The following is a 24,015-nucleotide window of genomic DNA, read 5'->3' as shown; positions in this document are numbered from 1 at the left end:
ATATATATATGATTGACATTGAAATAATACAATAGTCAATTTTTAATGTCAAAGTTTTGAGTCTTGGTATAGAGCCGATATGTCATCCAAACACGACCACTATGGAATTTCAAGCATCTCATATTCAAAACTTGCTATAGCCCCGAAATGTCATCCAAAAATGACTACTCTTAAATTTTGGGCATCTCAGATTCAAAATCAACCCCACAGAAATCCACAACCCTAATTTTTTAAATGTCAATGTTCCAATTCTATATTAAAATTTTTTAAAATGATATATCTGCGTAGTATTAAGATATAAAAACATTTTTGAATGAAATTTAATAAAAAATAGTTGTTTTCAATTACTTTGTTTATATTATTGAGATAAAATTGATTTTAGAATATTTTATTTAAGATATATATTACAATAATTTACTTTTAATAAATATTAAAGTATTATTTTATTATTAATTTGTTTTACTATTATATGTAAATTCTATGTCAACATAAGAGTTACACCTCTCTTTCATATTGACTAGTAAAAAACGCATTTTGAAAAAAAAAAAAACTAATTCATTTTAACTATAAAATAGTTTACTGATAACATGTGAAATCAATAAAAGTTGTTACTGGAATTTTAATTATAAAATATTTTAATGATAACATGTAAAATCAATTATTCACAAGTCATAAATATTGACATTAATATGTGGTATATAATTTTTTTTTCTAACAAATACTAGTTATAACTCTATAAAATTAGTCACTTCATTTATGTGAACCAATAAAAAATTTAAATTTAAATTTAAAAATTTTCATTTTTTTTTTTTTTAATTTTCAAAATATTTAATTTTTTCAAAATTTTAATAGAATATAAAATCTATTTAGCAATTTCAAAACTTATTAAAAATCAATTATTGTTGACTAAATCTTGAAGAGTGTGTTCTTCGAGCAAATGGCGGCTAGGGTTTGAAGAATACCTGTTCAAACTGTAGTAAGAGTACCAAATTTGGAGGAAGACAGTGCCAGAGCGGCAGAGCTTCGCAGAAGAGGGCAGGTTCTGACCCTACAGATGAAAAATGCGGGGTCCAGAGGGACCCCATCTTATAAACAGGCAATGATGCACAAGGGTAAAACTGCACTGGACAGGGTGCAAATCTCAGGTTCTGAGAAGACAGGAAAGGAGGATACGACAAATAAAGGAAAGCTAAACAGCGAGGGCAAAGATACCCAGAAACGAAAAGAAATCATTAGAGGCGACAACAGAGCTGATAGAGACAAGGAGAACCATACCCCAGAACAAAAATTACAAGAAAAGGAGCTTGAGGATGAACAATTAGGGAAAAAGAAGGATTCAAACCAAGTTAAGGCAGGACAGGAAGGAACAGATACGGAAGCTAGAAAGAAAGAGACCCAGGGACCGTGCAAGCCTAAAGCAACTGAAACCCTAAGGGTAATAATCTCTGACCCAGAACTAGAGGCGTATAGAGAGCACATGGCAGAACATGCAGTGATCTGCAAGTTTATGGGTTTCTGGCCAACAAAACGAGCTCTGTGCTTGTGGATCAAGCAACAATGGAAACCCAGAGGAGATGTAAGACTCCACCTAGGAGCCAAAGGCTTCTTCACAGTGGTATTCACTTATGTGGATGCCAAGGATCACATCTTTGATGGAGGCTCATATTTCTTTGCCTCAGTAGATCTGTACATGAGACCTTGGAAGCCCAACTTCACACCAAAACAGGAAACCTTCAAACAGGTACCGGTTTGGATTCACCTGTTTTCTCTACCCATTGATTACTGGGGACAGGTAGCACTTGAACAGATAGGCAACAAGTTAGGAACCTTCATCAAAGCCTCAAAGGTAACATTACAGAAGAGATACACCTCTTGTGCTAGGATCTGTGTCGAGATGGATGTTTCAGGAGCTCTGCAGGAGGGTCTATGGTTGGAATACAGAGATGAAGGGTATTTTCAAGCCATAGACTATCAACAAATCCCATTTCGCTGCAGAAAGTGTCATGAACATGGACATCTGATCGGAGAATTCCCAATGAATAGAATGATGGAGAAACCCAAGGAAAATATAGGGGGTAAGAATAAGGAGGCTTTTATTCGACCTCATGCTAGACAGCGAGCAAACAAAAGACAACAAAATAAAGCAAGTACCTGCTTCAGAAGCACATGCAATGCTTTTGAGGTGCTGGAATCAGAGACGGAACCAGAGGACACTACTCAAGAGCAAGAGCCATTGCGAGAAGACCAGACCACAACTACACCAAGGACACAAGAACCCACTTCTAGTCTAGCAAACAATGTCCCTCTTGTTCCAGGACCAACAGAAGGACTGGAAGAGGATTCAGAAATGATGACTAGTGAAATGGGACTCGAGGATATGGAACTAAGCGACATTCTGGAACAGGAAGGAATGGACCTACCAAACATGGTAGAACAATGGAAAAAGAAAGGCATTGAACACATATCGGAAGAGGAGGTGAACAGAATCAACATGTTATTCATAGCACGACAACAAGCAGAGATGGATATGCAGAGAAGAAGCATGGGAACAACAAAAGGCCTAGGGGTGAGAGCTCTGGGGATGCATCAAGCTACAACCAACCCAAAGCACTGGAAAAAACGAAGACGAAGAACAAACAATGAAGCATTACAAGAGCTTGGTCAAATGCTCCTAAACTCAGGTAAGATGAAAGCCCTTGAGGCGTTTACAGTACTTTCATGGAATGCTAGAGGGCTAAATGGCATAAAGAAGCTGAGGTTATTAAAGAATAAAGTAAAAAAGGAACAACTAGATATGATTTTTTTGCAAGAAATTAAATGCTCCAGCAAAACGATGGAAAACATCATTAAAAAGTTGGGCAAAAGGATGGAAGGCTTGGAAACAACAAGCAATGGATGGGAAGGGGGCTTGGCCATTCTTTGGAATCCTCAGGTTATCCAGATTATATCTTCTGAAGCGGCCAGATCTCACATCTCAATAGAAATCCAAATGGTAGGGAATCCCGACACCTATCTATGCACAAATGTCTATGGCCCTCAAAAACTAGAGGAAAAACTGCTATTTCTTAGAGGTCTATCCAACTTGCAGCAAAGATATCCCCAAGAAAAAGCTTTTTTTGGAGGAGACTCTAATATGATTACTTCGCTTACGAAAAAAGGAGGAATCAGAACGCTCAACCGGGATACTGAAGCTTTCCAAGACTTTATTAAATTAACCAAGCTAGTAGACATCATCCCTAAGAGCGGAGTTTTCACATGGAACAATAAAAGAGGGGGTGATAGGCAAATCGCCTCTAGACTGGACAGGTTCTTGGTAAATGAAACCATCCTTCTGGAAGGGATTACTGTGGATTTGGACATACTACCTAGTGGAGGGTCAGACCATTGGCCCATAATAATGAATGCGGCCATCGTGGGTACACCAAGAAATAAGTCCTTCAAATTTGAAATTTTTTGGCTTAGTCATCCAGGGTTTACATCGAAAATAAAACAATGGTGGAGTGAACCAATAGGTATAAGAGGCACTAAAATGTACATGTTGCAAGCTAAACTTAAACATATCAAAACTTGGTTAGAATCCTGGAATCAAGGAGTCTTTGGCAACATATTTAAAGAAAAGAAGGTGTTGGAGGAGCAATTGGAACAGATTCACAAGGAATGGATCTAGGGGAATATTACTCAAGAAACAAGAAACACAGAACAAAAGCTCATGCGGGAGTGGCAGACCAGATGTCAACAAGAGGAAACTCTATGGAAGTAAAAATCTAGAATTCAGTGGCTTAAGGAAGGTGAAAAGAACACAAAATTCTTTCATAGGTCTGCCATTGATCACAGGAGTGCTAACAAAATCTTAAGAATAAAGGATGATCAGGGGACCTTTGTGCAAACTCATCATGAAATATCAGCCCTTCTCACAAACCATTTCAGCCAAATAGCTTTGGAACCCAACATTGATAAAGAGGAATCCATTAGGGATCTAATGACTTCTATTCCCAAGCTTATTACAGAGGATCAAAACAAGGCTTTAAATCGAGCAATCACCTTGGAAGAAGTGGAAGAAGCAGTGAAAGAAATGCCCAATGGTAAGGCACCAGGACTGGATGGCTTCACCATCAACTTTTACAAAGCCTACTGGGATATAATCAAAACAGAAGTTTGGGAAGTGGTGGAGGATTCCTGGCGCTCTTCTTCCATCCTAAAATCTCTCAACTCTACATTCATAACCCTTATACCAAAGGAGGAGGAAGCAAACACTCCGTCGAAATTTCGACCAATTGCTTTGTGCAATGTTTTGTACAAGATTATATCTAAAGTCATAGCTAATAGACTAAAGACAATTCTTCAAGGAATCATCTTGGAAGAACAATCTGGTTATGTAGAAGGGAGACAGATTATGGATAACATATTGCTAGCTCAAGAGATGATTCACACCCTCCAAACTCAGAAAAAAGCTAGCATGCTAATGCAGCTGGATCTATCGAAGGCTTATGATAAAGTCAGCTGGAACTATTTGGAGGCTATTCTTACTGCCTTTGGCTTTGCGAAGAAGTGGATAATTTGGATCCTAGCATTGATTAAGTCTACCAGATTATCAATTCTGGTTAACGGAGCTCCCACAACCCAGTTCACACCTTCTCGTGGTATCAGGCAAGGGGATCCCTTGTCCCCCTTCTTGTTTGTGATACTAATGGAAGGTCTCAGCAAGCTTATTAGAAAAGCTAAAGAGGATGGCTTGATTCAGGGACTCCAACCCCTACCCGTGTGCCCTGCAACCACTCATCAACAGTTTTTCGATGATACAATGCTGCATGGCACACCCTCAGTCAAAGAAGCTCTTGGTTTCAAAAACATTCTCAATTGTTTCAGCCTCGCTTCAGGTATGGAATTCAATCCAGCTAAATCTTCCATATTCTTTTTTAATACGCACATAGCAGTCTAGAAAAATCTATCTAATGTCCTCGGATTTAAGAGGTGTAACCTCCCATCTAGATACCTAGGCATTCCACTGACAGACAAACCCTGGCAAAAAGCGCATTGGGAAAAATGATCGCCAATCTAGAAAAGCGTTGTCAGCATTGGACTCATAGGACCCTTAACTTTGCAGGCCACCTTGTCCTCACCAAATCTGTCCTCCACGCTATTCCTCAATTCATGCTATCTATTCTCCGAGCACCTAAAAGTATTCTTCAGAAAATTCGACTCATCTAGAAATCCTTTCTTTGGTCAGGAAACTCAATTAAATAGAAGTGGTCTTTAATGGCATGGGACAAGATCTACAAACCCAAACACCTAGGTGGGTTAAATCTTCAGGACCCTTATACCCTCAACCGAGCTTGTGGAGCTAAGTTATGGTGGAGATGGGTTAAAGAACTGAACATACCCTGGGCCAAACATTGGAAAGCTAAGTATGCATTTAATTACAACCCTTAGAATCTAATCAGGATGTAGGAACCACCAGACAGATCTCCAATCTGGAATCTTGCTAGAAATAATTGAGGCATAATTCAGGAACAGAGTTTTTAGGAAGTCCGTAATGGACAGACTGCTCTGTTCTGGGAGGATGCATGGCAGCAATTACCTAGGCTGGAAAGCCCAGATTTCCTCACCATTCAGAGAAGAAACCAGGAACTAGGGAAGATAACTGTGAATCATTATTGGAGGCCTAACAACACTAATCAAGCTTGGAAACAGTGGATCTTCAACGATACATTGCAACCAGAAGAGGAGGACAACAATATGAGGGCGCTGCAAATAGACCTAACTAAAAGGAAAATAAGAAATTCTTATGATGCAGATCAACTGTGTTGAGTAAGCTCAAGGGGGGTAATTTCTCCCTCAAAGAAGAAAGAAGATATATTGAAGGAAGAGACCAAGGGGAAAAATTCAATTGGTATAATAGAGTATGAGATGTTGAACTATGGCCGAAGATTAAAACATTTCTTGGCTCTTGATGCACAAAAGAACTCTTACATGGGAGAACCTTCGAAAAAAAGGGTTCATAGGCCCCTCACGCTGCCCCCTGTGTGAAAATGAGGAAGGGTCCATGAATCATCTCCTCAATATTTGTAGCTGGACAAAAAGCGTATGGAAGTGGATGGAAACCATATTCAGAAGCACGTACAGAAACAGAGACTCAATACAGGAAAGTATAGGGAATTGGCGAAGTAATTTTTCCAAGTCCCAAACAGTCAATACATTATGGAAACTAATCCCTAGGTTCATAGTGTGGTCGGTTTGGAAAGAATGAAACAGACGAGTGTTTCAAAATGAAGCAAAAACCATAGAAGCTATCAGAGCTACCATACTACAAAACATGAGGGAAACAGCTCTTACCAAATGGAAAGTAGAACAGAACAAAGATCTCTCAGTGACTAACTTACAAATTCTGCAAACTTTAAACTTACAAATTCTGCAAACTTTTGGAATTGAGGCAGGCACCATCTCTAGTCCATGTGAACCGCGACAATAGCAAGGCCCCTCCTTGAATGTCTGGATACCACCACCAACAGGCTTTCAAAAACTCAACTTCGACGGGGCTTCTTGAGACAATCCTGGACCGGCTTGTATAGGAGGTGTCATCCGAGATTACAAAGGGGAAATTCAACATATTTTCAGCCAATCTTTGGGAGAAGGAACCAACAATGAGATGGAATTCGTGGCGTTAGAACAAGGGCTCTGAATACTCATTCATTTGGGAAAAGGAGCTACAATGGTGGAAGGGGATTCTCTTTTGGCTATCAATGCCGCAAGAAAAATGCAGATGGGATTGAAACTGGGTAAGGTAACGAAGCATTGGAGGTTGGCCAAGGTCACAAAGCTCATAGTAGAGCACCTCTCAAGCCTTGATGGAATCATTCTGCAAGCGGTAAGAAGGATGACAAATGCAGTGGCCGATTGTCTGGCCAACTACGGGATTGATCACCTCATTACCTACCCGGACACCTATTGGCATGATGTCACATGCACAGAACTTCGGGATCAATGTTTACATATTTCGAGACAAGACATTCGTTACAGGGAGGAGGGGAGCAACAGTTCGACGGGACACTCCTTAATAGCGAATGAAGATAGCCTTTAAGGCTCACGTCCTGGATCATAATACCCTGAAATGGATTGGGGAGGGCAGACACCATCACCCGTAGTGGAAGATGAAGGAAATCCTGCAGAAGAATGATTGTCAGAAATCTCTAGGCTCAGCGGATGACATGTGGCCCATGACAAGAAAACTCTAGCATGACAAATCTGCTACCTCGAATAGCAGGCAGGGGCAGACACGCCGGAAAAGAAAAAGAAGTAACTCGGCTAGATTCTGGGGATATATGCAAGCCTTACTCAACCGTGGTGCTCATTCTTCCACTATATCTATAGTGTTTCACCATAAAGCTCCTACATCTTTTGCTACTCGCCCGACTCTTCGTCCTCAGTGCTTTGCTTGCTTCTATGTCTGTTTCTCTAAAGAGTCTCCATCACCCTCTGTCACCCACACAGTTCATCGTACAGGGAGGACAATCAACAAAAAATATGATCGGCACCGTCAGCAGGACGCAGGGGAGGACACATGGCTCTCAACCAATAGCCTCAAGCGTGGCAGAGTTAAGGCTCTAAATCGGCATCATGAGTAGGAGATGGGAAACCGTAATGGTAGTTATTATGGCAGGAACAACATATCTCCGACGACAAAGTGGGAGATCTCAAGCCAAACCTTACCACCCTCAGCTATATCTAAGGCGTCAAACCAGGGAATCAGAACACTGCTTTCTCCTGGCTCTTTTATTAACAATAACAGTGCTGCAGGGATTTTCATTGTATCCTTGACCTACAATTACATTATGGCACGTGAGGGAAGTCGGAATGTCTCTGCTAACCGAGACTTGCAGAAAGCCCGAGAGACTTATGAAACCCGGATCACTAAGAGAGAAAAACGCAAAATCGAAGAGCTCAAAACTACTGTTACAGAGGAGGAAGAACGATTGGACGCTCAAGCTCTGGAGAAGGAAATGGATTGGTTTTCTGATCCAGGCACAACGACTACAAGAGCAACATAGTTCGTTCGAACCCAAAGAGAAATGTGGAGAATGAACACCATGCTGGCTAAGGTGCTCAACATGTAGGTTGAAGATATCAAGAGAACTCACCAAGCCATCTCCCTCGTTTCTACGGAGAATTCGGCTAAGCTAGATGCCATGGAGTTCAATTTCAGTGCCCTGACTCAAGAAGTCAGAATCCGCTCGCTAAAGCTAAGTGTCCTCATCAATCTCCTCAGGCACTCCATCCATCAGGGTTCCAATGCTGCGATGGAAGTCTCGGCGGAGGTAACGAACACCAACCAGGTGAAGCGCCCCACTCCGTAAAGGATTCAGCAGCCCAAGTTTGGAACTACAGTGGCAGGCCCAAGTGCACCCAATAAAGACTATGTGATATTGAAGCTGTAATAGCTTCTCAGTTTCTTGTTTCTCTCTTGTTTTTGTATCTTTCTGTCGTGGCTATGGAGGTCCTCCAGGGCCTCTTTCCTTTTGGAATTATTGACAAGTAGCCCAAAGTGGTGGTTTTTTCTGGTTTAGACCCCTCGTTAGGCAGCCCTGCGTGGTTAGCCTCAGTTTTAGTAGATATAGGTTCTGCTGCTTACAGTGATTTCGAGCATACGTTGAGGATTTCGCTTTGTCTGTATGTACAGACCTTTTGTATCCTATATATTTTTATGAATTAATATATAGCTGCTGATTCACAAAAAAAATTATTGTTGACTAAAAATTAAATAAAAATAAGAATTAGAATTTTTTTTGTTTTATATTAAAAAATAATGTACACTAACAAAAACTCTAAATAATTTTATTTTTTTTTGGGTTAAATTATCTCTATCTAACCACATTTTTTTTTGGGTTAAATTATCTCTGCTAACCACGTTTTCTCCGCACTACTGTTTTTTTGTTAAATTATCTCTATCTAACCACGTTTTCTCCGCACTACCGTTTTTTTTGTTAAATTATCTCTATCTAACAACTTTTTCTCCACACTACATTCTTTCGCCAAAGAGTAATTTTTGCTATTTAAAATCACAATTGTTTCTTTAAAGAAAAGAAAAGTATTCCCTGATTGATTGTTTTTTGTTAAATTATCTCCATCTACATTCTTTGGCCAAAGAGTAATTTCCGCTATTTAAAAATCACAATAGTTTATTAAATAAAAGTATTGACTGATTGATTTGATGCAAGTACTGAATGTATGAATTGATTGGTGGAAATGTTAATTAATTATATAAACAGTTGGGATAATATATTTTAATTGTATGGAGATTTTTTTGGTCAAAGAGTAATTTCCGCTGTTTAAAAATCACAATTTTTTTATTTGATGCAAATACTGTAAGTATTAATTGATTGGTGGTAATGTTGATTAATTATATAAATCACAATGGTTTGATTTGATGTAAATATTGTAAGTGTTAATTGATTGGTGGTAATGTTGATTAATTATATAAACACTGGGAGGTAATATACATTAATGGTATAAACTATTTTTTTTGTTTTTTGTTTTTTGTTTTTATTTTTGATAATTATAGTTAAAACACCATAAAATTGGTTACTTCTTATGCATGGACCAATAGAAAATAATGAATTTTAATTTTAAAAATTGATTTTTAATTTTCAAAATATTTGATTTAATATAATAATTTTAAAAAACTTTAATAAACTTTATAGATTGTTTCTTGAAATTTTTAGAGAAGGAAACAATTAAATTTTTTTTATTTTAATATAATTTATAGGGAGTGTTACACAGTAATTTGTCACCATTGGTCACCGTCCCCGTTACCCCTTTCCCGCACTTTGGAGGACTCATTCCGGGACCTGTGAGCAATGACATAACTTAAAAACACTTGCATTATGTTCCCCTAAGTATGGACTTCATGTGCCTTGAAGACATCTCCTGCAAAATATCCCTGAAAAGTGCCCTTTTTCCATTAGCGCAGGTCCACAATGTACTACCCGCGCCAATGAAGGAAATCCTCAAAAGAGGGCGTGCCAGTTGGCGCTCTGTCTTAGAGTTACACCCGCGCCAACCGAGTTTGGAAAAGATTTTTAACAAACGCGCGCCCGGATGTTTTTTCCCTTCAAATCATGAAGTTTTTTAGGATAATGCTAATCTCTTGGATGTCGAGATTCATCATCTATCCCTTACATCTATCCACAATGGCTTTTTGGGGATAATGCCAATCCATAATGGGTGTCTTGATTCATTGTATCTTCTTCCCCTCCTCCATCTATAAAAGCCTGTCCTCATGCATTTGACAAGCTAGTGATAGTGCTAGTTTTTGAGTGATAGTAAGAGTCTTGGAGCATAGTGAGATAACATGGTTGAATAAAAATTGCGCCGTTGTGTGACCGTCTTCAGTTAATGTAGGCATCGCCTTGGCCCATTTAGTAAAGTAATCGACGGCAACGATAATAAACCCATGCCCCCCGGCCGAGCGAGGGTTACAGGTCGTATAATCAATGCCCCATTTTGCAAAAGGGCCGACGGTGACAACAGGGTGCAATGGAGCGGGAGGCGCTCGCATCTTCCGCTGGTATATCTGGCACTCATGACAAGAGTGGATGGCAAGAATGCAATCTTTAAAAATAGAGGGCCAAAAGTAGCCAGCACGGAGGATTTTTTGGGCAGTAGCATATCTGGACATGTGACCACCACAGGCACCAGAGTGGCAGTCATTCAAGACACGTTCAGCTTCCTCGAGAATTAGACATCGGCGGAGAACAGAGTCGGCGCCGAGGCGATAAAGTGTGTCCCCAATGATACAGTATGGTTGAGACTTTATTTCTCATTAGCACCCTCGATCCCTGGTACAGGGATATCATTATATATCTGCAAACGTCCTCCTTTCGCCCTGGCGTGTCCAAAGACGCTCGGCGAAGGATTCGTCATCAGTCTCAACCATACCGTATCATTGGGGACACACTTTATCGCCTCGGCGCCGACTCTGTTCTCCGCCGATGTCTAATTCTCGAGGAAGTTGAACGTGTCTTGAATGACTGCCACTCTGGTGCCTGTGGTGGTCACATGTCCGGATATGCTACTGCCCAAAAAATCCTCCGTGTTGGCTACTTTTGGCCCTCTATTTTTAAAGATTGCATTCTTGCCGTCCGCTCTTGTCATGAGTGCTAGATATACCAGCGGAAGATGCGAGCGCCTCCCGCTCCATTGCACCCTGTTGTCACTGTCGGCCCTTTTGCAAAATGGGGCATTGATTATACGACCTGTAACCCTCGCTCGGCCGGGGGGCATGGGTTTATTATCGTTTCCGTCGATTACTTTACTTAATGGGCCGAGGCGATGCCTACATTAACTAAAGACGGTCACACAGCGGCGTAATTTTTATTCAACCATGTTATCTCAATATTCGGCGTCCCTCAAGCCATCGTCACTGATCACGGGAAGCATTTCCGTAATCATATGATGACGGAACTAACAACCTAGCTAGGCTTACAGCACGATAGTTCGACTCCATACTACCCTCAGTCCAATGGCCAAGTTGAAGCTATCAATAATATTTTGGTTACAATGCTTCAGCGTACCGTTGGCATGCATAAGTCTAACTGGCATTTGATGTTGTTCCCTGCCTTGTGGGCCTACCGAACCTCCGTGAAGGATGCCACCGGTTTCACTCCATTTCAACTAGTTTATGGACTAGAGGCTACCCTTCCAATCGAGTGCGAAATTCCTTCATCAAAAAGGGGCCTACGATCTAATTGATTATGAAGGGAACCCTCTCGGGAAGCCCCGAAACGGGCTGTACTTGAAAAAGTACTATGCATGATGCTTGTACACTTTATTTTGTACATACATGTACTTTAGCAGGTGTGTTGTGTGTATGTGTGTCAGTTTTAAAGGTGTGATTGCCGCTTATTGTGTCTTTCGCTTCTTGTGCAAATGTCTAATGCACCTTATGTTGGTTTCGCTGATGGTGCCTGCCGCAGTACTCTCAACTTGTCCTCTGCGGCATGGGTGATCTATGATCCTCATGGCGAGTTGATAGATTTTCAAGGTGTGTGCTTGGGTTGTACCACTAACAATGTCGCCGAATATTGTGCTGTAATTGAGCTACTTGCTGAAGCAATTAATCTCGGCATTCATGCATTGGTAGTGAACCTAGACTCTCAACTTGTCTTCCACCAGCTCAACGGGCGATATTCCGTCAGAGACCATCGCATTCTAAGGTTGTATTTACGTGTGAGATTGTTGGAAAGGAACTTTAATTTTATCACATATCAGCATATTCCACGACGATTAAACACATTATCTGATGCATTGGCTAATCATGTATTAGATAGACATTTGCGTAATTTATAATCAAAATATTATACAAGCAAGCACATAAAAGCACAATGATAAACCATAGGCATATGTATATATGTATGTGTGTCATAATGTTTGCACCGCGTGCATTACATAGTCCAAAAAATAATACATGTTCATCCTGATACATCCTGGGACGACATGTCCCTCAAAAATATGCATGAAAGAAACCTAGAAGTCTAGTCATGGTGGTGCTCATGATAGCACGTCACCGCTCGCACCAATCGTCTCAACAGACGATGGATACGAGTCGGCACTCCCACTGTGTGCCTCTGGTATGCGAAGGGCACGTCCGCCAGTCTAGCGTAACCCGGAATCCCTTGGGTGAGTCCCTCGAGATTCTGCACCAGCTCTTCCCCCACGGCACCCCTTGCCTGAGGGTCGGCTGCGGGTTGGCCCCTCCGCGCTATAGGAGACAAGCCGGCTGGTCGCTCTGGGCCTACGTCTGCATGTACATATGACTGTTATCAGAACATGCATGTATTAACAAAAAAAATGAAAATACATAAAACATCAAAAAATGAAGAAATCATACCCAGCTCCTCATCCCATTCCTCTTCCTCTGGCAGTGGGAGGTCTGGGTCCCCCATGAAATTAGTCCCCGCGTATGGCCAATCCTCCACTACGATCAGCTGACGACGGAGCCATATAAAGAACTCGGGCCGCCAAGACATCTGCTGGCCCCCTCCTCCTCTGGGCATCAATGCTGCCCAGCGTGTCATCCTAGGCTCTCGTGGCGCTGGATCAGCCACTACAGCTCCCTGCATCTGAAAGAGGGGTAATCGTTCCAAGAAGAACGACACCACAATTGAGCCATACCCGAACTGTTTCACTTCTCCGCGCTTACACTTTGTAAGCTGCCTTTTGATGTTGGTAGTCACCGCTGTAGCCCAGTCAAAGATGGTGGGGCTGAGGCATTCTGTCGCTAGTAACAGATGATTCTTGCTCGCCTCATGGGGCGCCTGTACCCCAGTTGCATGCGTGATGGTGAACAATATCACCTTAAGAGCCAAATCCTGGATGGTGGCGATATCCACCTTGGCACTGTTTCTCCCAAATTGTGCCTCTGGACACACTCGGGCCTTCACTTCACCTATCTTCTCTCCGGAAGGTATGCTTCCGGTCAAAATAGGGCTCGCCCCTCTCCGTGATAGTCCAGTAATGAAATACACATCAGACATGTCCAGCTCTAAGGTTTGGTCCCGTAAGCGGAATACTTGGTCATCAACATCCCAAGCATCCACTATGAACTGCAATAACTCAGGCCGAGCTCGCAGATAAGATGTGAGGAAGAACTTCTTGAGACCACAGTCCCTCAAAGCATTCATACATCCCTCATCCTCGATGGCCAAGACATCTACAGCATCATGTTCCCGTTCTTTCCATTCCACCACCATTTTTGCTTGTTTCCTGCACCCACAAGGATGAATAAGTCATTATTGGAACACTGGTAAGCTTATAAACCGAAAAAATTTCAAAAATAATGATGAAATTCAAAGTAAAAATTAGGTCGCGCGGTTGGCGCGACACCTTTGGGTAAATCACCCCATTGGCGCGGACCCGTGCCGGATACCCGCGCCAATGGGGCGCGGCCCTAAATTTCAAATTCCTCCTTGCAGAGGCTCAATCAGGGGACAAAATGCATAAAAAATGAATGGAAATAAAGCCAAATGAAGCGCCTCTTACCTGGAACCAACGAAATCTCGAATGGTTGCACGGATTGGCTGTAATCACCGCATGAAGTTCGCCCTCCAAACAGACCGCCACTACTATTCAAGAGGTAAAAAGTAAAAAGCAATTCTATTTTTACATTTTCACCATATTTATAGACTTTTTGACTCATTTTTAGGTTTAAAAAGTTATTTTTTGAATATTTTAATATATTTGTGGTCGAAAATGGATTTTACGATTGCTTCTTGTGCAGTGACAGGTCTTTTACGCAACTTCGATGGTGAAACGAGTTATATTTTATACTTTTTCGGACTCGGTAAATACATGAAAAAGTCACTATGGAGTCATCTTTCAGCTCTTTTCTGACTCGCTAAACATGAAAAGATCGCCGAGTTATCCCTCTTGACTCGTTAAACGTAAATAAGAGGCGGTCGTCTTTAAACTCTTTTCCGACTGTGTAAAAACGAAAAGATCGTCGAACCTTTGTCGTTTCAGGTTCGTTAACGGTTTCGAAACGACATGGTTTTGATCGCTTTTTTACTTTTTCAGGTCGAAATCACTATTTATGAAAAGTATTCCTCGATCGTAATGGTCGGGCGGTTCTTTCGAGCATTGTTTTATACTTTTTCGGGCTCGAGAGACACAACTTTACGAAGAAGGACACCTTTTGGAGTTTTCTTTTCCGCAGTCTTTTCAAACTCTCTAAACATGAAAAGATGCCGAGTTTTTCCTTTGTCAGACTCGTTAAAACTTAATGACATTGGAGTCCGTCAAGATGACGTTACAAGCATATGCTATCCCCATCAAGCTTGTAAATAAAAATAATTGGGGTACTCACCAGAAATGGTAGAGGAAAATGGAACCATAATTATTGTCGTGTCGGCAGTATGTCGCTCTTGAACATGGCACTTGTCTGCTTTCGTGTCTGGGTGGGGATATCTCATCTCATTTTTCACTTGCCTCCATGGATTTGGGTAATCCTGTTTGACCTCTCATCTGCTCATTGCCTCGTCACCATGACCTCTGATCCATTGATGTCAAATACTGCCAATTCCACTGTCGTGCCGCCGATATGTTCAGGAGAAGTTGACCTCTGCAGAGTAACAACCTCCTTCTGATAGCTCACACAATTTTGATCCACCACAATATTTTTTCTCTGTCTCGTGTTGATGATGTGGGAAACACTATGGCCCACCTTCGATCAAGGTCACTTCCTGTCGACTTCAACTCATTATCCAGGAAGCTGATCTAGAGACTCCCTTCCGGTGCCTTGGAGCCTGCATGCCTCAATGGCAGGTTCTTCGTGTTTGACGTGAGGTTTTCATCATTGGCCTCCGATCGAATAATTCTACGGGTGTTCGACGCCAGCTCACTAATTCGCACGCCGTAGATTGTACCTATAGTACCTTGAGGGCCATTGTCATTATTGGTGGTACCTCTCGCGTCTGTTAACAGTTTTCATTATTGACTGGTAATCAGACGATGTTCATGCATGTTCGACTTCAGCTCATGTATTCGCATGCTTGAACTTGTACTTTTGTTCGGGTCGAGATGGAGCGCAAGACCCTGGATTTTATCTGTTGGAATCCAGGTTGTGATTTTGTGGATTCTTGTTACATGACTCATTCACTGGATGGCTGCGACCATACCTGAGTCTATTCATCGATCCCAACCGGATGGTTGCGCCCATACCATGGATCTAGATTATTATGTACTCTGTTATGGATGGCTGCGACCATACCACATATATCATGTACTTGAGCTATCAGTTGTATCTCTCTATGCAGATTCTCCGGCGGCAGCTGCATGTGTTCTTGTAAAGCATTTCACCCCTCTCTCTCTCTCGGGCCTCATGCTTTAGGGGGCATCTGTTACACAGTAATTTGTCACCATTGGTCACCATCCCCGTTACCCCTTTCCCGCACTTTGGAGGACTCATTCCGGGACCTGTGAGCAGTGACATAACTTAAAAACACTTGCATTATGTTCCCCTAAGTATGGACTTCATGTGCCTTGAAGACATCTCCTGCAAAATATCCCTGAAAAGTGCCCTTTTTCCATTAGCGTGGGTCCACAATGTACTACCCGCGCCAATGAAGGAAATCCTCAAAAGAGGGTGCGCCAGTTGGCGCTCTGTCTTAGAGTTACACCCGCGCCAACCGAGTTTGGAAAAGATTTTTAACAAACGCGCGCCCGAATGTTTTTTCCCTTCAAATCATGAAGTTTTTGAGGATAATGCTAATCTCTTGGATGTCGAGATTCATCATCTATTCCTTACATCTATCCACAATGGCTTTTTGGGGATAATGCCAATCCATAATGGGTGTCTTGATTCATTGTATCTTCTTCCCCTCCTCCATCTATAAAAGCCTGTCCTCATGCATTTGACAAGCTAGTGATAGTGCTAGTTTTTGAGTGATAGTAAGAGTCTTGGAGCATAGGGAGATTATATTGTGAGAAGTCTGAGCTGTGCATTCATAATCAAAGAGAGAGAAAGGTTTATTGCAAGACATATGTAGCTATTCGCCCAGCCAGAGGAGGGATTCAACGTTAGAACCTTGGTTGTACTTTTCTCTGTTGATTACTCATTAATAAACGACTATCATTATGGTTCCGATCTTATTGTTCATTATGATAATTTTTGATCTATATCTTTTCTGACTGATATATGGTTGTATTTAGTGGATTTTATGCTTGTATTCGCTTTGTTCTTTGCATGTGTAGGTATCCATTTGTGGAGATCGTGAGGATCGTGACTTGCTGGAGCAAGGGAGTGGGAATATCAACTCTTCTACGACATTAGCGTTGGACTTCAGGTTGGTTCTCATAATCCACTTTCAATTTGCAACTAGGAACTTGCATGGTAGCATTGATTGATTGTTGCTAGACCCATTTTGGGCTAGTGGAATCACCTCTGTCCGCAGAGGGGATTTACCTCTCCAACAGGGAGGTTTGAATTTCTAATCTCATGCAAGATAGTATTTAATTATCAAGGCAAATTTTAATTGAGCTACTCTATTGACTAAATGACTTTTTATGTTATTTAAATAGAGATTAAAACTAATTAGATGTTAAGTTAGTATTGAGGAAAATATAAATCATTGAATCACTTTGTCCCTAAAACATAATGTAATAGTAGAATTACATAATTATAATGCATATTAATATATACATAAAAACACTTTACTTAAAGCTATATTAATCCTATTTGATTTTAAATAACTTCCAAGTGTCTAAAAAGCCTAATATTTTACCGTTAAAACAACTTGAAATAGGATTGAAGGATTTATAATGATGATATAATAGAACAAAGGAGAAAATCAAGTTTATCCCTCTTTAAGGACAATTTCCTAAACTCGTAACATAGATTGATGTTTCCAAAACTTCATTTAAGAAACATTCCAATAATGTGGTATTGAATTAGCTTTATGATGAGGCTCATGTCTAGCCCAATGTGTTTACCACAATGATGTTAAACTATACATTTAACAAGATTTATGACAATATGATTGTTACATCATAGCTTGGTTGGATTTGTTGAAGCCACATGGATTCATTACTTGCATAACCTATTTCTATATAGTTTTCTATTGTTGAAGAAAGAATAAGACCTTTTTGCTTCTCACAAGTCTTAGAGACAAGTCTAGAACCAAAAATGAAACTAGAAATGACCTTTTTTTACTTCTTAAAGGATTTTATAGGGTTTTTTTGTATATATGAAATGACGATACTAACAGAAAAGGAAATATTAGAATCAGCATAAGTCAAGTATAAAAGGTTATCAATTTGCACATGGTATAAAGTGGCATTTACTTTGGGTTTAGTACGAGGGGTAAAAAGTATGACTCTTGAAAGTGGCATTTACCTCTACCTCTCTGATAAGGTCTTCCTCCTCTGGAGTCACCTTCTTTCTCTTGCTACCCTTGTTGCATTGGGATACTTGCATCATTCTTTTGAGCTGGAGTTTTCGCCCTTCCAGCCATCTTTCCTTTTCCTCTAGCAAAACCAAGTCTTCTACTTGAATTTTTCTTCCTTGGTATCTTCTCTTCTAACTTCAAGGAAAACTGATATGTTTCTTCCATCATCCTAGGAGAAAGAATGTTGATTTCATCTTCAATATCTAGCTTAAAAACATTAGTGTGCCTTATTATTTTCTCTAGGGTGTCTTCTACATAACTTGCCCTCAAAATCACCTTGTAAATGTCTCCAAGATTGTGAGTAGCTTTTGCTTGAGGTTATGCACATGCCCATAGAGGGATAGCTAATAGTCCTTCGGAAAAAAATTCCCTTCATCTTTGCTATCATCTTGTCCCAACTCTTTATCAATGGTTTCCCATGTTTTATCCTTTCAACTTGCACATTGTCCCACCATAATGTAGCTTGAACTTTGAACCTAGTTACAACAAGTTTTACCCTCTTGTCTTCTTCAATCTCCTCATACTCAAAATACATGTCTAATTCATTGATCCAATCCATCAAATTCTTGGCTACTATGCTATCATCATAGGTAGACAATTGAGGTTTTGGTCTTGAACTTGAGCTTAACATTGACCTCAATAATTTAAGATCTGAAGCTTCATCCACCGGTGATTTTCCTTTTGCTCCAAATTCCTCCTCTAATCCATTATCATCTCCAGCCTCATGATCTCACTGCCTACCTAACACCATGGCCTCTAAACAATATTGAAGCCTCTATATCTCCTCTTAGAGTTCTGCATTAGCTACTGGTCTCCCTTCTAGACCTCGTGCTCTCCTTGCTCGCATATCCATCTCCCTATGTTGTAGAAAAAACACCAATGTCAGATCACACACTAAGACCACAAATTAATAGCAATGGACAGGGCAAATGGAGCCTTAGGAGCCAAAATGTAGCCCATAAGTTTCTTCTTGTAGGTGATATGAAATAATTTTGCAACACTAAAAAAAAAACCTATAAGTGCTACAAGATAATTTTGTAGCGCTCTTTAAAAACTTTGGTTTTCAAATTTCTAGAAGCTTAAATGATTCGATCCTCTACAAATTAGATTCTCCATAGTCTTAAATCGTCTCCCAACTCAAGGAATGTTACCCCTCACGTTTCCTTGTCAAGAATTACACTCTCGATCAAAACTAACGGTCTAAATTCCAATCAAAAGTCTCTATCATTTCCTAAAAAAAACAGAGGTGCCATGAAAAGTTTGATCAACAATAGTAAATGGAACACACACAACTCAAAGTCAAATTTTGAAACCTGAATAAATGCACACACAGTTCGATTGAAACCAGAGCAGAGAAAAAAAATGAACAAATATTTACAAATAATATAGAGATGAAAAACCATTCCTTCATTCACTTCAAACATACATATTAGGAAGTAAAAAAATAACGCTCCTCCTATTCGAAATACTTTTTATTCACAATCTTGAAAAAAAAATTAAATTCCCCTTCTCTCCCACCTAAGAGAAGTTAAAAAGAAAATTATATAAGCTAATCATTACATTAAGAAATAACTCATAAATTCTGAACTCTTTAACTTATTTAGGAATACTCCAATCATGCAACTAAATTAAATATTCAAAACTCTAAGAAAACAACAATGCTCCAATTCTACACCTAAATTAAATGTCAGAACTCAAATAAAACAAAATCATTTCCCTGCATTAACACGTGGACACTCCACCACATTATTAAACTCTGCTGAATTTATTCATCTCTTGTCTAATGCACTTGCATCATTATATATATCCTATTTCAATTTCAATGCACTTGCATCATTATATATATCCTATTTCAATTTCAAGTATACTTTTTTTTTTCAATTTTACCATTTTTAATATATTATTGATAGAAAATTTATAATGTAAACCTTGGTGGTTCACAATGTTATTTGCAACATAATATTACACCTTTTCCTAAAGCACTTCTTTTGTATTAATTTAAACCATTTTAACGTGAAATTTTACTTTGAACTTCTATTTGGTATGGTAAGACTTTCTCAAATTAACTTTTATATAGATTTTTTATTTTTATTTTTTAAATAAAATTTTAAAATAATTATATATATATATATATATATATATATATATATCTCGATCGGGGTGAGTTTTTTTATCATTTATGATTAATATATAAAAAACGCATTTATATAAAATATAAAAATATAGATTAAATTTTTGGGTAATCTAAGAAGTTTTAGGTTTTATTTGAAACATTTATAGAAAATATTTCAAAATAGAAAATATGTGATACAAAATTTTATTCTTAGTCAATATAATTTTTCAATCATCTAGAATTTTCAATTTTTATGGTTAAGGCTTTTTTTTAAGTGGGTTTTTTCATGACATGTTAGTTGCAAGGGAATTTTTTATGATAAAATTTGTCCTCCCCCTATGCATCACCATGAAGAAAAGAAGAAACAAACATATATCCCTCCTTATCTAAAAACCCTCACTTTGATGAGAGATCAGCCATAGAATTTGATTCATGGAATATGTGTTGTATGTTGGAATGTTGGAATGTGTTAAGTAGCTCACTAGTACATGCCCTCTAGTTTGTTAAATCAAGAGGGTTGAAATGTGATCTGCCAGAAAACCCATCAATAATGGTTTTCAAATCCCCATAGATGTGAATGACCAAAACCTATTTCTCAACAACGAACCAGAGGAGTCCCCAAAGAGCCACCAATTCAACATGAGTATTGGTGCCCATAACCCCGTACCTAAAAAATCTTGTAAGAAACAACTAAATCAATGTATAAAACAACTCCAAAACCACATCTCTCGTTCTTCTTCACCCCATCAAAAAATCTGGCTGGCAAAGAGATCTTATTACAAATGAGGCACCTCGACAAATATTGTTCTTTTGATGGGACAGGTGCTATGAAGTCAAGCCATGCCAATATCTTGTATATGGTCTAGTGAGTGTTTTGAAACCTGAAACAAAAAGTAACATGGTTGCGGGATTTCTAGATCTCCTAAATCACCAGTAGAGGGATGTAGGGTCTTATTCCCCTTCCTGACATTCCCCATTTCAAACAATTTTCTATGGATGTGAAGTTGTGTACTAGAAGCCCATAATGTATGAAGATATGAGACCAAACCTGAGATGCAAACCTGTAGAGAAAAAATAGATGGAACATATTTTCAATATCAAGACCACAAAGAGAACATCTACTAGGGCCTTGGTAACCTCTTTTGCAGAGGCTGTCCAAGGTCAATATTTTGGTTTTCTAGACAAGACATGCAAAAACAGTGATCTTAAGGGGCACTTTAATGTGCTAGATAGCCTCAAACCATGATTTTTTTAGAGTCCCTTATGGATGTGGAGTGATAAAATCATAGTTATCTACAACAAAAATCGATCCATTTCGGGTGATGCCATCCCATGTAATGTAGTCTCCCTCCAAATTCCCACATAATCTCGCTTGCATGATGTTCTGAATGTATTGGTTCCATTCTTCAGCAATGACTCCCTCTAATCCAATATGAGATGTTGACTTCCAAGTAGGGATACTAGATTTCTAGTTGTGTATAGTTTGGTCGAGGTGAAATAAGCCCCTACGGTGAAGGGCCACCACCATGTCATGTGACAACTATGTGGATGCACGTAAATCGACAACCTGATCAAAACCAATAACAATCTTGTTTCCCCCACCAAAATTCCATTGCACTCGCTGCAGAAAGAATGGTAATATTTGTTGGAAGTTTTTCCACATGTAGGACCCTCGCTTGATACCAATATATTGAAGTTTTCTCCAAAATGTGATATGTTTGTGTCTCATGTATTTTCCAGCAATTATGCGACCACAGATACCACTGCCAAAGAGAGATCTCCAAAACGGCTTCATGATCAATGAGCATTGAAACACCTTAGTGTCCAATATACCCCATCCATCAGAGTATCTGGGTTTAGTGATGGAATCACATGCGGTGACATGATATTTAATATCCAACCGAGAACCCGACCACATCAAATGGGCAAGTCGATATTTTATCTGAGAGAAAATGTGAGCAAGAAAAAAAAGAAACATCCAGTAAATCGCAAGTTGTTGCAAAACAAGTTTCACAAGCGTGTACCTACCTCCCAGAAATAAGTAGCGATTCATCCAAACCCACATATTTTTGTCAAATTTCGACAGCAGCCACATCAATTCCGCCCTTTTGTAGCGGGTTGGTTTCAGTTTGAAACCCAAATATGTAAATACATCCTGTAATATTCCTGTGCCCATGCCAAACATGTCTTCTATATGTGTGGTATCAGTGGGATTACCATTTGAAAAATATAAGCAGGATTTCATACCATTGAGGAAGAGTCTTTAAGCTCATCCATATCTCTGGAAAATATGGTGGAGGGTTGCCCGTTGATCCCGCAATATCATGCCAAAAGTCAAAATGTTGTCAAAAAATAATAGATGTGTGACAGTAACCTGAGTAGTCATCCTCAAACCCTGAAATGTGCCCAATTCCCTAGCCAAAGATATCTTCCTGCTAAAACCATCCATTACCAGAATGAAAATTAAGGGAGATAAAGAGAATCCCTGACGGAAGCCCCTATGAGCTTGGAAAAAATAAGTTGGATATCTATTTTTATTGACAATGATCCAAATGTTTGTAAAACACGCCATGATCCACTCAACATTCCAAATCTCCAAGCCAATATTAGTGAGAACGATTCAAAGTAGCCTCTAGTCTATAAAATCATATGCTCTTTTTAGATCTATCTTCATCACAACAACTTCAGTCTTTTTTGTCTGAATTGTGTGTATACACTCTTAGGGAATTGCAATGTCATCATGAATGGATCTACCATGAAGGAATCTAAATTGCTTGTTTGATATAAAGGCAAAGAGTGTTCCTTTGATTCTTTCCACTATCACGTTCGAAATAATCTTATATATAACATTACACATAGATATAGGTCCGACTTCTAAAAAAGACCTATTGACAACTATGTGTCAACTACCCATAGCAGTACACCCCCTTTTTTCGCAAAAGGGATAGTGCCTGATCGACGTGTCCATGCCGTTCGACTATCATCATCATCCTGATCATGTTATATTGTAAAACCTTTCTACATGTGTAAATTGTAAATAATCTTAGCAGATCCGTATCGTGTATGTAGTTACCTAGGTAAACCTAATTTTTTGATGACGATCTACATTCTGGAAGGTTTTTTGTCTCACCAATCCATGATCGGCAGCGTTTTCCTTCAGCCTTACCCCAAAGCCAAAATGGATTTTGTCACCAGAATGTTAGGGGAGTCCTAGTGTGATAGATTGAGTCTATGTAAAAGTGATTTGGGAATAATCCTAACTATTTGGTTAGGTTATTTTATTACAAATTACTTGATTTGCTAGATTATATTTGTGTCGCAGAAATGGGTAGTCTGTGAGGGTCTTGGTCAAATGGGTTTTCCCCCTTGAGATGTAAAAGATGTAAAAATCATGATGTAAAATGTCTTGAGGGTTAGAAAATAATTTATCCCCTCACAAGTCCTAGGTCCTACGTAAATTTAAATTTTCCAAAGGCAAAATTCGTGGGTCCTTTAAAAAAAATTAAATTTTAAAAGAGTCCAGGGACTAAGGTTAATTGATTATTTTGCTAAATTTTATGCCCTTGGTCCCTAGGGTTAAGTCAAATTCAAAATTTTGAGGAAATTAATTCAAAAATTTATTTTTTGAATTAATTAAAATGCATTTAATTGATAATGTCGAAATTTCCTCAATATTTAAAATTTCGACAGATGAGATTAAAAGAAATTTTGATCGTCATCAACGGTCAAGATCGCTTTGACAAGGATCACTCGAACTAGCCGTTGGAAGATATGTCTTTAAATAGGAGGTCAGTTGTTAGTTGAGAGCATTTGATCTTGAAGTTATGTGCTAAGTGAAAGCTCTCTTGTAATTATTTTTCATTTTCAATAAAGAAAAACTTTGGGGTTAATTTCTGCTGGTGTTGCTCTTCGTGGAAATTTTGTAAGATGTTTTATTTTCGTGCATAAATTTCCTTTCAGCCATTG

At 39.3% G+C, this 24,015-nt stretch overlaps 1 protein-coding gene across 1 annotated transcript; it reads left to right on the top strand.

Annotated features, from left to right (window-relative positions):
- Positions 1-1,102: 1,102 nt before the first annotated feature.
- On the top strand, positions 1,103-3,667 carry LOC149195566 (uncharacterized). Its single transcript, XM_089407957.1, has one exon. It carries the CDS (start codon positions 1,103-1,105, stop codon positions 3,665-3,667), a length of 2,565 nt encoding a protein of 854 aa, XP_089264083.1.
- Positions 3,668-24,015: the final 20,348 nt, after the last annotated feature.

This window comes from Pinus tabuliformis, chromosome 2_2 (assembly GCF_031772625.1).
Source record: "Pinus tabuliformis cultivar Carrire ecotype Pingquan chromosome 2_2, CPIR1, whole genome shotgun sequence".
Lineage (NCBI taxonomy): Eukaryota > Viridiplantae > Streptophyta > Pinopsida > Pinales > Pinaceae > Pinus > Pinus tabuliformis.
This window is presented reverse-complemented; position numbering and strand designations above follow the sequence as displayed.

Bases quoted from the DNA above. Each gene is read 5' to 3' on its own strand.
- LOC149195566 (XM_089407957.1), top strand. From the start codon at position 1,103: ATGCACAAGGGTAAAACTGCACTGGACAGGGTGCAAATCTCAGGTTCT.